This window comes from Marmota flaviventris, chromosome 5 (genome assembly GCF_047511675.1).
Source record: "Marmota flaviventris isolate mMarFla1 chromosome 5, mMarFla1.hap1, whole genome shotgun sequence".
In the NCBI taxonomy this organism is placed as follows: domain Eukaryota; kingdom Metazoa; phylum Chordata; class Mammalia; order Rodentia; family Sciuridae; genus Marmota; species Marmota flaviventris.
In genome coordinates, this window is record NC_092502.1 from 106,584,829 (window position 1) to 106,597,734 (window position 12,906).

A 12,906-nucleotide genomic window follows, 5' to 3' on the forward strand; every position below is an offset into this window, starting at 1 on the left:
CAGAGGGGCAGCTGTATCAACAGGCTTCTTACAGGTCTGCACAGGACTTGACCACAGATTGACTTTCAAATAAGGGAGAAGGGAAGAATGAGTAGGGAAAGGGAATGGAAGCCCTCTTGTGTGATGAAGAGTTGTGAGCCAGCCTGAGACAAATCTTATAATGTGGGCCTGAGTTCTTAGAAAGCCCAGTGCCTGCTGATATTGTGCAATTGCCATTGGGGCTCTCTGCTCATTAGCTGGGTAGATCTTGCTGATCTTCAGAAGGTGGTGTATCTTGATACTTTGACCAGGATATCTCCACCCAGATATGGATGACTGCAATGTCCTTGAGATACAGTGCTTTCATTGTTATAATGATCCATATGATCCCCCACCTGGCATCACCAAACAATGTAATAAAAAACTATTTTTTGAATTCACAACATTGTTTGTCCTCTGGATACCAGGTGAACCCAGGGAGGGACACTGAAGTCAGTGCATCTGGCTCAGGTCCTTGCTCCACATCAACCAGCTGTTCAGGGGCACTTTTTTTTTCCTCCTCCTTATTTGGGCCTCTTTTCCTCAACTGGAAAATGACTGGTTTTCTAGCTTTCCCTGTTCCCTTTCTGGCTCCAACTTTCTGAGTTACTGGAGACATAATAATGCACTCTGGGCTACAGACAAAGTGCAGAACCTGCTCAGAGTCAGGAGTGTTGAATGTCAGTATTATTCATTATGCTAATATCAGTGGTGGTTGTTATTTAGTTATGGCAGGGATTCACAGTGGTGAGGACTCCCTGACTGTGACAAAGTCCACATGTGGCCCTCTAGGCAAGTGTCCCACCACTTCTGTGGCTGGAACTTGTCCAGTATTGCCTCCCCAGTGAGCCTCCATCTCACTTATCTGACCCCTGGAACCCCAAAGCCCAGGTAACCACCTTTCCCTCTGTACCCACCTCTGACCTGTTCTTCACAAGTCTCTCCTTACCCCTGGTAATTAGCTAGATCGAATTCACACTTCACCCGCAGTAATAACTTGCTGTATCAGGTAGGCAATAAAAAGGTTAATCCAATGAGCCTCAGAGCTGCATGGGATCTCAAAAAGTGGACAGGAAGCTAGAGAGAAAAAGCAAGGGTGGGGAAGTCCCTGGGCTCAGGCGCCTCGGTGTTTGGGCCGAGAACATTTGACTCACCTTCCACAGCTCTTTGACCTCTGGTGTGGAAACTAGCACAGTTGGATCCGTGTCACATGTCACCGGACAGGTTACAAATAGCACAGGGATTAGCAAACCCATCCTGAAACTCCCGGTTCAAGGGCAGGGAAAGTTACCAGTTTAATTCCGGCAGTTCATTAGTGGCAGAGGACCAGGAAGGGGGCTCTATGGCAAAGAAGGGCTGTGTGCATACATGTGAGTGCCCAAGGGACAGAGGTGACCCAGCAGAGGGCCTGCCAAGAGGCTACTTGACTCTCAGAGATAGGACTTCAGGCCTGAATGGCTAAGGTCTCATTCTAATGGGGCCCTAGTATCTCCATGTCCTATTCATAGGGTTCTTGCTGCGGTTACCCAGTCAAGGTCTCAGGAGCAGCAGGAGGTCCACACGGCTACTGGGTGTAATTGCCCTAGACCGTGCGGTGGCCTCGGCTGTGGCAGCGGGAACCCGGGGGACCCATTGTGCCACGGCCGCGACCACGCCCGAGAGGGGGCTGAGGCTTTCTCTTTCGCTCTGGGATCCGCTGCACTCAGCCCTCCCAGGGATTCAGCGCCCCAGGGCTTGAAAAGGACCGGCTCCCCTTCCAGTAGCCCGCTTTTCGTCCCATGCAGCGCAGCGTGAAGATCGGGCAGACTTGGGGAGACTCAGCTCGCGGGTGCTGCAGCCTGGCGTGCTGGCCACAGGTCGTTGAGCCTTCCCATTCCCCCCACCCCGACTTCTCCGCGTACACTGTCACACGCGCGAAAGCGGCCAAGTCTGCCAGCCCAAGCGGCACCTGGCTCTCCGCTTCCTCGCGGGGTTCTCCTTAGCCCCCGAAGGGCAGCACCTGGTGGCGGCCAGCTCCTGCCGGCCTGTCCTGCTTTGCCTCGGCCGCTGCGTCCGCCCGGCACCGCCTCCTCTCTCCAAACGGTGGCGGCCCGCCCTCAGCGCCTGGACGCGCAACGGGGTGTGCGGGTGGCCGACGCCGCGGAGACCGCGTGGGGAGGCGGACGCCGCGCCCAGCCTGGTGCCCACAGCAGCGCGTCGCGGCCGAGCGCAGCAGCACACAGCCTCAGGTAAGCTGCCCGGGCCCGCGGCGCCTGCGCTTAGGAGGCAGCGGGATGGGCGCTGGGAGGGCGGCAGCGCGGAGACGCGCGGGACTGCACTAAACCTGCGCCCCTGGGATCCGTGCGACCAGCCACTCTGGTTGTTGGTTGCGCTCCAAGCTCCCCTAAAGCTCACAAAAGTGTTTCCCACAAAAGACAGTTGCTTCTCTTTAGCTCTCTTTACGCACCAGAACTTTGGACGTGGAGAGATGCTGCTGGTTTGGAAATGTCTTCTGGAAAACCTATAGGAGTGTTGTGGGGAGGCAGATTTGGTTTGTGGGATGGGAATTTAAAATCAGGTTGGTATTTGGAAAAGGTCTAATTTTTTTTTTATTAGTATGGATGCCCCTGTGTGCCCGTTTGATCTGTAGGGAAAAGTGGAGGCACTGAGACTACCCCACACTTTTGGATCAGGGAGTAACATTTATTCTTCTAGTCTGGGGTAGGGGGCGGGGAATCGGTTTTGAGTTTCTTCTATTTTTTATTTTGTTAGTGTTCGGGAATTTGCCTTAATACTGTTGAAACCTTATGACTCACTGCAAAGCCGAAGATACCAAGTAGACAAGGAGTTCCTGATAGGACTTTGTAGCTGATAATCACCCTTATCTCTGAAACCAGCAAGAGGTTGTTTATAAAATAGTGTAATGCTTTCTTTAGATCTTTCTCTTGGCTTGACAGCAACTTCATAAAATAATAGTATTTCCCAGTTTGAGGTGAAAGCTTATTTCTCTCCTATATTTCCTCTTTTCTTTGACTTCCTTCTGATTCTATCACATTTTTTCCTGGAAAAGTACTTCCTGATATGTGATCACCTGTTAGCTTTCATTACCTGAACTATCCTTTGACACAATTTTGGTTGTCAAGACCGTCTTGGGTTTAGAGCCTCAGTCTTGAACTTCATGTGGCCATGGATATGAGTGACACAAAATTATTTTGCAGGTTTTCTTTTTTGGGCAAGTGACTTCATGACTTTGTATTGTCTTTGCCAGTGTCCCACATAGTGCCCTTACTCCCATTCATTGGAGCAAGACAAGATTACTAGATGATAGAGTCAGTTCTGCATAAACTAAACAACTCTTGAACAATTACTTGGTGAAGTGAATGCAGGACTTGGGTGATTCTGTGAAAGGTGCTTCTCACTTGGTTCCATAATAGTCTTTTAAAATCAAGTTCTGTTGGACTTTAGTGCTTTGTAATGTGATTTTATCAGCCACTTATTTTTTCAGAGTCCAAACTTCTGTGGAAGTGGGTGGCACTGGGGAGGAGGGTGAGAACACCTGCCTTAGGTTACCTTGGAGATGGGGCTGCACTTGACCTGCTGTGCCAGACTCTCTGGGCTCATCCAGGCCCCTTGCAACTGTGTGTGTGTGTGTGTGTGTGTGTGTGTGTAGGGACAGTGCAGTCCTAGTAGGGTGTCTCTTGAGAGCCCAAGAACCACATTTTGACAGAATTAACTTCAAAGTTCTCAACCCCAGTGTATTCCTGAACAGTCGTTCCATTCTCTTAAAACTGCTGGACTTGGGTCTTCTGTAGATACAGTCTTAGAATAAAGCATGAAATGGAAAGCTGCCCAAGCTCGAAACAGGAAATGGAAAGTTAGTTACCAAACAAAAACTTACTGACTTGGAAATTCTCAGAGCAGCTATAATGAAATATGGGGCCTCTGTAAATCAGAAATAATCCCAGTGGTTCTTCCCTCGCTCCCCATTGTTTTTTGCTTTGAGGGAAGTGAATTTGTAAGACTCAGAACAGGAAAAGCCACATCCACTTATTTTATTTAAAAAAAAAACATACTCTTATCTCAGATGCATGGTAATTGGATTTCCTTTTTTTGACCATCTTCATAAAATCACACATTCATGAGTTTCTGAATGCCATTCTGATTCATCAACCAACTCGATGTGGCACTGTGTAACAGTTGAATGAAGTTCTACCTCCTGTGATTTCTGGGATGGCCAGCGAAGAGCAGGGTTGGTTAGTAACACCTGGACCTACTTTAATTAAGCATTTTTTTAATGTTTGCAGAGCTCTGAAGGCACCGAGGGGAAGGAAACACATCTCACGTCACCTCAGGGAAGGGGCCTTTCCTGGCCATGTCTTCAACAGCAACTGCTGAGCCAGAAGGGGACCAGCAGGACAGGCATGTCAGCAAGCTCATTTTCTTCCTCTTTGTCTTGGGCGCTGTCCTGCTATGTGTGGGAGTCTTGCTTTCCATCTTTGGGTACCAGGCCTGCCAAAATGAATCCCTCCCAGACTGCAGCATGGTACTGAAGATCGCCGGGCCTTCATGTGCTGTGATTGGGCTTGGGGCTGTGATCCTGGCCCGCTCCAGGGCACGACTTCAGTTCCTGCAGGGGCGGAGACGAGGCGACCAGGCAGACCCAAACCAAGCCTTCATCTGTGGAGAGAGCCGCCAGTTTGCCCAGTGCCTTATCTTTGGGTTTCTGTTCTTGACAAGTGGCATGCTCATCAGCATACTGGGCATTTGGGTCCCTGGATGTAGCTCAGACTGGGTGTCGGAATCACTGAACCAGACAGAAACTGCCAGCATGGAGCCTCCAATCTGTGGGTTCCTTTCTCTGCAGATCATGGGGCCTTTGATTGTGCTTGTGGGATTGTGTTTTTTTGTGGTTGCCCACATCAAGAAGAGAAACAACTTGAGTGTGAGCCAGGATGCCTCTGAAAGCGAAGAGGGACACTCCCACAATATGGAGCCTGTCCAGGTCACTGTAGGTGAGTGGCTGTCATTCGGGCACTTGCTCATGCTAGAGTGGCTGTTGATTTAAGGCTTCACGGGGCTACCCTCAAGTCTGGTCTATGTATTTTCTTCTTCTTTCTCACACGTTGTGTACATACATGCGTGCACACACACACACAAAAAAAAAAAAAAAAACCCATGCAAACATACACAATGTCACTGCTGTGGTGAGCCCTGTAGGAATCCTTGTTAACATCATTTCTCCCCAATGACTGTTATTTAGCAAAAGCATTGGGAGACTAAGTAATGAACTTGACTGAGGGCACAGAGAAGATTAAGAGGAAGGTGAGAAAAACCTCTGTCTACCTTAGGGACCCACCAAGTTACCCCCATTTCCCCTGTTATTCTCCTGCTGAGACCATATAGTACTATCAACTGTGAACCAATCCTTGGGTTCTCCTCCCTGGCTGTGGCTGGCTGACTGTCCTTGGTAGGTCTTATAACCTCTCCTGCCTTAATTTGTATATCTATAAAATTAGCACCACATTTCTAAGACTCCTTCCAGCACTAACATTCTAGGAGTCCAGTTCTGTCCCAAGTATGTTAGATGTTTTAAGGGGACTCTCTGTACTGGTTTCCATATTGTTATTTACTTTCTGTAACTTCATCCTTGACTGTGGGCTTGGGGCAAGGTTTACTCATATCAGAGTGGCTGTTGATTCAAGGCTGTCAATGACAGACTGAGATGAAATATGACGGTACTTCTTTCTCCCACAATGCCTAAAAGTTCCTTTTGGGTCTCCTGGGTTTTGAAGAAGAGGCGGATTACTATTTTCAGTGTCACCCCCCACCCAGAGCCACATCCCCAGCCCAAATATCAGTACTTTTGAGCTCAGTTTCATACAACTGAGGAAAACCACATGGTTGCTCATGTGCAAATTTTTATTATTTTTGATAATCTCTTGCTTTTAAAAGGTTAAACTCTGAAGCTACAGCTTTGGCACTAGAGTTATTATATGAGAAAAGGGGTCCCCTGGTGTTATAGATGTTCTCAGCTTTTTTGAGGAACCCACTGGGGTACAAGTAAATTCATTCATTGGATGCTATAATTCCCTACTTGGGAGATTTTGAGGGGTGATCTTTGGGTTTGCAAGCAGGGGAGTTTCTAGGTCCAGGCTCCCACCTGGTGGCTAGAATTGGGTCTGTGCAAGGAACAGAGAAGTAGGTGATGCTCTCGAGTGTGTGTCCTTGTCCTGAAGTCACTGCATCGATCAAGATCTTTTCTACTTAACTCTGTATGCCCCATTAAGCCTGTGAAACTGGCATCTCCACTCTGGTTTTTCTCCTTGGAGGCTAGGGAGAGAGTTTATATCTTAGCTGCTATGTCAACCATGGACACTCTCAGTGCTAGATCCTAAACTCAGGAGCAGGTTAAGAAATGGCCCTGCTTCCCTCCAGAGGTGTTTGCTGTGACCTCACAGAGGACATCAAGTTCTGAGAGCCTAGAGGAAGGCGAACCCCAAGGGCGAGGCCTCTTTCCAAGGAGCACAGGTTGCAAGGTGTGCGTGGCAGCGCTAACTGACACTGGGATGGACGTCCTTGGAGATAATAGGCTACTCTGAGCATTTCCTTGTTTGTTTTTGACAGGTGATGGCCTGCCCCGAGGCTTGCTTCACAGGTCTTTTTTTTATTATTAGTTGTTCAAAACATAACATAGCTTCACAGGTCTTTTATTCTGCTTTGTGTAATTAAAGTGAGCCCTGAATCCCAATCCCAGTGACCCATCAAGACCTTGTAAAAAATTAAATGAGAATCCCAAGAGAACCCTGACACTTTATCAAGTTGAGATTAGCAGTATATATTTCAATTCCAATTACCATCTCCTTGCAGAAATAGAGATAGAGTTAATGCATTTTTGAAAGGGTAAATCACCTCTGGGGAAGTGATCTAGGCATCAGGGTACAGCTTGCCAGTTGGGTGTGTTTCTTCATCAGGCAAATAAGTGCCCTTGGCCTGCGAGAGGGAAGGAAGCCCTTTGCTGGGTGTTAGACCTGAGTTTGCTCTCTGCCTGGCCCTGCTGTAACGACTGGACACACATGTACTCCTCCAGTTCTCCTTCCTGTTTTCTCAGCAGGAGGAGAGCTTGTTTAGGGCCATGTTGGGCTGGTCATTGGCAAATGGGACCCACATAGCTTTTAAAGAATCCTGTATCAATACCAGTACACACTGATTTCCTACCGGTGCAAACAAGTCTCCTCCCTACAAGGAAATAAAGTTCTCCCTTTTATTTTGCTTTGGTTTTGCCAGTTGACTAGAGGTCTTCATCTGACCTCTCATGGTGGCATTGCCACACATCTAGAAGGTTCTGGGTAATTCCTGTGGTGATGTGCATTGAAATTTGAAGGCATTGGAATTCAAATGCAAATTGGCACTTTCTTGGTCCCTAGTTTCTCTTTCTCAAAACATGGGGATGTGTGTATTCTAGAGTGAACAGTAGCCATAGAAATACAAAATACAAACTTTTCTTTGCGTTTGACCTTTATCCATACCGCTTAGATGAAATTTTGATGGATTCAGTAATGGGCAGAAAATAGCTTATTGTCATTTGTTCAAAGGCTGAAACTAAGTTTGATTTGAGGAACTTGGTCCTTTACCCAACTTTTGATTAATTAAAACGATCCATTGAAAATGAGAAAGGTTTTACCAGCAGTAGACACCCCCAGGGAGGGGAGGGAGCTTGTTAACAAATGCCTCACACAAATCTTTTAGCTCAAGTTTGCTGTGAAACAGAGGCCATGTCCAACCTGCAGTGGTGAGCACTCTGGGCTCTGAAATACTGGCCCACTTTGAAAATAAAGACAAAGAAACAAAGTGTGGTAAAATGTAAAAATATTTACTCTTTTAACAGTTTTTAAATACACAATTCATTGATGTTAAGTCATTCACAGTATTGTACAACCATCATCACCATCAATTTCCAGAACTTTGAACTTTGCCATTATCTCAAACAGAAACTCTGTACCCATTAAACAGTAACTCCAGTCCCTTTCCCTACCCAGCCCCACCCTGGCCCTGCTAACCTGTTTCACTTTATATATGGATCCCACAGGCCTACATTTTAGTTTTGGAGTAACCAGCAGGTGTTTTGATCTTTTGCTGTATATAAATGGACCAAGTATAGAATTAATTGATTTTGCTCTTGCTAACTTGTTTTCTCTGTCTTCAAACAAATATTGTGTTTCCTCAGGTGACTCTGTGATAATATTCCCACCCCCTCCGCCACCTTACTTTCCTGAGTCTTCAGCTTCTGCAGGAACTCGAAGTCCTGGGGCAAACAGCTTGCTTCCAACCGAAAGCCCGCCTTCTTATTACAGCCTTTTTAATGATGGGTAAGACTTGCCATTTGATCTTGGCGTATAACCTCACAGGCCTAGACCTGAATGGCCTAGCTTTAAGGTTTTGGCAGGAGAGTGAATAGTGTGTTGAGTATCTTTTTACTGATGGCATGTCAGTATTGTTGCCTTGGCATGAATACTGCCTTTCAGGAAATTTTGGGCAGCACCTAAGTTAAATATGTTAAAAGAGGTTAATATGACACCATCTTAGGGCATCTTCCTGTGCTCCTAGCAGGGGCTGTCCTCAAAGTGTCTAATAACTCTCCCATCCTGAGGAGAAATGAATACCAGGGACTGGGAGGGCCCTGCCCTTTTTAGTCTCCATGGTTTTAGATTGTGGGGAGGCTCAGAGGCCCTGGATTATGGGGAGGCTCAGGGGCCCTAGGGATCCCCAACAGGTACACAGTTTTAATATTCTAATGCAGGTGCTTGGGTAACTGGTTAAATCAGCCTGCACCCTGACCTGACCCAATGGTGCCCCTCCCTCTGGGTGCAGTCCTTCCCTGAGCCTCAGAGCCTTATGACTGATGGAGAGAAATGTCAGATCCACATCCTACCTCACACAGGACGGGGGAGTCCCACTCAAATAGGATGGACCTGAGGCAGCATGAGTCTGGAACAGTGTGAGAGGGATGGGAACAGGCTGACATTGAGGAGGGGGAGATAATGATCTCCAGTGTAAGACAGATCCCTGAGGGTGAAGGATATGGAGACAGGCTTCTGGATAGCCAGAGGTGGGATGGTTGGTGGTGGGGGGATAGTGAGCGTGGGCCTTTGAGGAAGAGTAGACAGGGCCACGTCCCTGTAGAAACAGGAGGTGCTAGAGAAGGAACTGCAAAGAGGTTGCTGAAACGAGGAGGCAAGGAGTCAAAGGCTAGCGGACACTGGGTGGGAGGGGAACGTGTGCCAGGAAGGGGTTCTGGGAATTCCCAGGCAGAGGAGGGCTTGTGCAGACCCCGGCTGTGCAGCATTCAGGGAGCAGGGCTGGAGAAAGCACTGGTGCTACTGTCCAAAGGGGAGGTCAGGGAGCAGGAAAGGAGGAAGGGTTGCTGGAAATGTCCAAGCCAAGTGAAAGGCTGGGGCAGGACTCAGAGATCTGTGGTCAGGAGAATGAGATGATGTACATTTTTGAGCGGGTGGAGGAGCAAGAGTCAAAGGACCTGGTGACCACGGCTGGGGACAGGTGCTGCCCTGCCTTCTCATTATGTTTAAGGCAGTGTTCTACCTCCTTGCCTTGACGGTGCATCCTGGGAAGTGAACAGCTCCCAGACCCCACCACCCAGATAGAGCAGACCCAGGTGTGTGGCCCTGGAGAGGACAGCCAGTGGACATCCGCCTTGCCTCCAGGTCCTGGAGAGAGCTAGGTTGTGTGGACATCCTTTGTTTCACAAAAGAAGGGGGCAGGCTATCTGATGAGAAAGGGAATGAGGTGACTGGACAGGATCGGGGAGGAAGCCTTGGAGCTTCACAGGTGGTGAGCCGGGACTGGGAGGTGAATGCAGGAGTTGCCCTGCATGGAGAAAGGCAGGTTAGGGCTGGCCAGTTGGACAGTACTAATAATGAAATTTGCATTTTTTTTTCCTTCAGTGACAAACTTTCCAAAACCATAAAATCAGTATTTAGAGACTTAAAGGAAACCACTACTGGGCTGGGGATATGGCTCAGTGATAGAGTGCTTGCCTAGCAGGCACTAGGTCCTGGGCTCCATCCCCAGCACTGGCAGAAAAAAAAAAAAGATAAATAAAATATTAATACTAAGCCACTGCCGCTGCTGTAATGTCTTGAGTCCCAGGGTCTGGATTTTCTTACATTACTTCATGTGATTCTCACAACCACCCTGGGAAGAAGGCACCGATATCAACCCCAATTTACAGATAGGGTTAAATAACCAGAACATATCGGAGTGGGATTCCAGCCCAGGTCCATTAACCAGTGTGCCTCTCTGATTCCCTTCAAGTCTATGGCTTCATTTATAATTTTCTATGTGCATAAGTTTGACTACTGGCTCCCACGACAAAATACCAAAGGACAGTGACTCAGAGGATCCATACCCCCAACCCTGCAGATGGTACCTCTGCCTTCCTCTTCAGGGCCTCTTCTGTGACAAGGAGGATGGCAGGAGGAAGGGGGCTGTCTGAATGTTATAGACAGTTCTAAGAAAAGTGAGGGGTTGAGGAATCCAAACAGATCTAAAAAAAGTAGATGTGGGAGAAATGACTCCTTAGACCCCTGTCGCTACTGCCAAATGCATGTCATGAAACATCGACAGGAACCTAGTACTTAAGGGTGTTGCTGTTTTAGCAACATGGTCTCTTTCTTCTCAGCAGAACCCCAGCTCCTGAGAGCCAGGGCCCGGCCCCCGAGAGACCACGAGAGTTCGTGTACACCATCTCTGGGCCGCCTGCCCGCTCCGACTTCTCCCACACTCCTCATCCTTCATCGGAACCACCTCCTAGATATGAAGAAAAAGAACACGCCCCAAACGCATCCTTGTCTCCATCTTCAGAGTCTTCCCCACCGTGAACTCAGTGCGGTTTTATATATAATGAATCATTATTTTATTTAATTTGTTTTTTTTTTAATAAAAAAAAAACAAAAAAAGACAATAGCATTGACTGTGTCCTCATTTTCCTGATATAACATCAACAGGAGTAATCAGCTTCCAGGTCAGATTCCAATTGTTGGTGCTTCAGGCAGCAGGAGAGGTGTAGTGCCCTCCCGCCAGGCACTTGAGACGGTTTTCTCATTTAGATGGACAACTCTGGGAGACAGGTGCGATTATTTTTATTGGTAGATAAAGAAGGGCTTAGAGAGGGTAACGAATTTCTTCAGGATCACACAGCTTTTAAATGGTGAGGTCAGGCTTTGAACCCATCTTGCTGGCTTCTGAAAGCCAGGCTCCTACCACTGCTCCTGTTGCCAAAGACCAACCAGAGGCAGTTGTTAATGTTTAGCTTGCTCCACAGGGTCTCCAGCGTTACTTGCTTCTGGAACCGAGAAACAAAATGACTCTCCTAATTTCTTCTCCTCCTTCTCCCTTGCCTCTCCTGCTCCTCTTTCTCCTTCCCCCTCTTCTCATGCCTCCTTTCTTTAGGGAGACTTTACACAGGGCGGTCATAAGCACATTGATACCCTGGAGTCTCCAACAGTGAAATTTCTTCTACTTGGGGTAGTTTGGCAACTAGTTTCCTCGAGGGTTCCAGAAAGGATTTGGCTTTCTCCATAGTGATATCCTGGTACAAAATGGTCTGAACCATAGGCTTCTATTATAAGGACACTGCTAAACAAGACTTTTTAAAAACAGAGGTGGGTATGGGGATGTGTATTTATTTAATTCTAGATACAGTCCTTAAGAATTAATGACTCAGTATTTCTACCCGAGAGAAACTGATTTGTAGAATAAGAAATCTGTAATAATTTAACCTTTTTTTTTTGGGGGGGGGGTAGTAAAATTGGATGTAGCAAAAATATCAACTTTTCAGGGATTTTCCACAATCCATAATTCCCACAAGGTAGCATGATCCAGCACATAAGTGTCTGAGAACAGAGTTCAAGGGCATCAATGCTATCCCAGTTTAACTGAAGTAATGACTAGTTTCATGTAAATTGCCACAGCAATAAATCAGGATGGCCTTCTGTACCAGCAGTCCTAATCTATTTTTAAATTGGACATTTATTGGATTGAACTGCTCTTAAACTTTGCTTTTTTTTTTTCTTGCTGCTGGAAGGTTAATTATTCACATTTTAAAATTAGAACAAACAGTGGATTAGAACCACTTCCTTCTGCTGTTATTTGTTTAAAACGACCAAGCTGAAACTTCTAGGTAGAGTTACTTTTAAACATTTATGAGCTTTCTTAAATAATCAAGAGTATTTATAATGGCTCAAAATTAAGGGCATTTTACATGACAATAAACTCAAGCAGTTAGAAATGCGTAGGAATAAATTTGACCTTCTGGTTAGAGAAGTCCATCTGCCTCCCTTAGCGGGTTGTGCTATTCAGCAAAGGGAGGCCTGAAGCCAGAGTCCATGAACTTCCCAGCAGTGAAAGGGGCCTGGGGTGTGCAGATGTTTACTGTACTGAAACCACACGCGGCACAGCTGGGTGATGCATGCCATCCCAGGAGATGTGGTCTTTGCTCACCAAGGTTCTGGTGGAGGCTGACAGCTTCTGAGAACCCACTTGCAGATGTGTTAACTTTCCTATTAATATTGAGGTAAAACTTGCAAAACAAAATTGACCATTGTATCCTCACTCCGTGTGTGCGTGCACATTTAGTACATTCATGATGTTGTGGAACTGCCACCTCCCCTAATCCAAAACATTTTTATCCACCCTAAAAAAACCCTCCAAGCTGGTCAGTCAGTCCGCCTTCTCCCCTTTCACACCCTACCTCCAGCCTCTGGATATTTTACATCAGTGGACTCTTACAATATGTGACATATTGTAACATGTTTTCAAGGTTGTTCCATGTTGTAGCACACATCAGTACTCTGTTCCTTTTCATGGCCAAGTGATATTCCATGGTATGTATAT

General features: G+C 46.9%; 1 protein-coding gene across 5 annotated transcripts; it reads left to right on the forward strand.

Annotated features, from left to right (window-relative positions):
- Positions 1-1,332: 1,332 nt before the first annotated feature.
- On the forward strand, positions 1,333-10,960 carry Tmem171 (transmembrane protein 171). 5 transcript variants are annotated; one of them, XM_071611869.1, is made up of 4 exons: positions 1,333-1,388; positions 4,302-5,009; positions 8,222-8,363; positions 10,694-10,959. In XM_071611869.1, exons 2-4 carry the CDS (start codon positions 4,370-4,372, stop codon positions 10,890-10,892), a joined length of 981 nt encoding a protein of 326 aa, XP_071467970.1. In that variant the 5' UTR covers positions 1,333-1,388; positions 4,302-4,369; the 3' UTR covers positions 10,893-10,959. The 5 variants fall into 5 exon arrangements, with proteins under 5 accessions (XP_071467970.1, XP_027783532.1, XP_027783529.1 ...); XM_027927731.2 differs by lacking the exon at positions 1,333-1,388 and adding an exon at positions 1,418-1,874 and having other exon boundaries at positions 10,694-10,960; XM_027927728.2 differs by lacking the exon at positions 1,333-1,388 and adding an exon at positions 1,418-2,246.
- Positions 10,961-12,906: the final 1,946 nt, after the last annotated feature.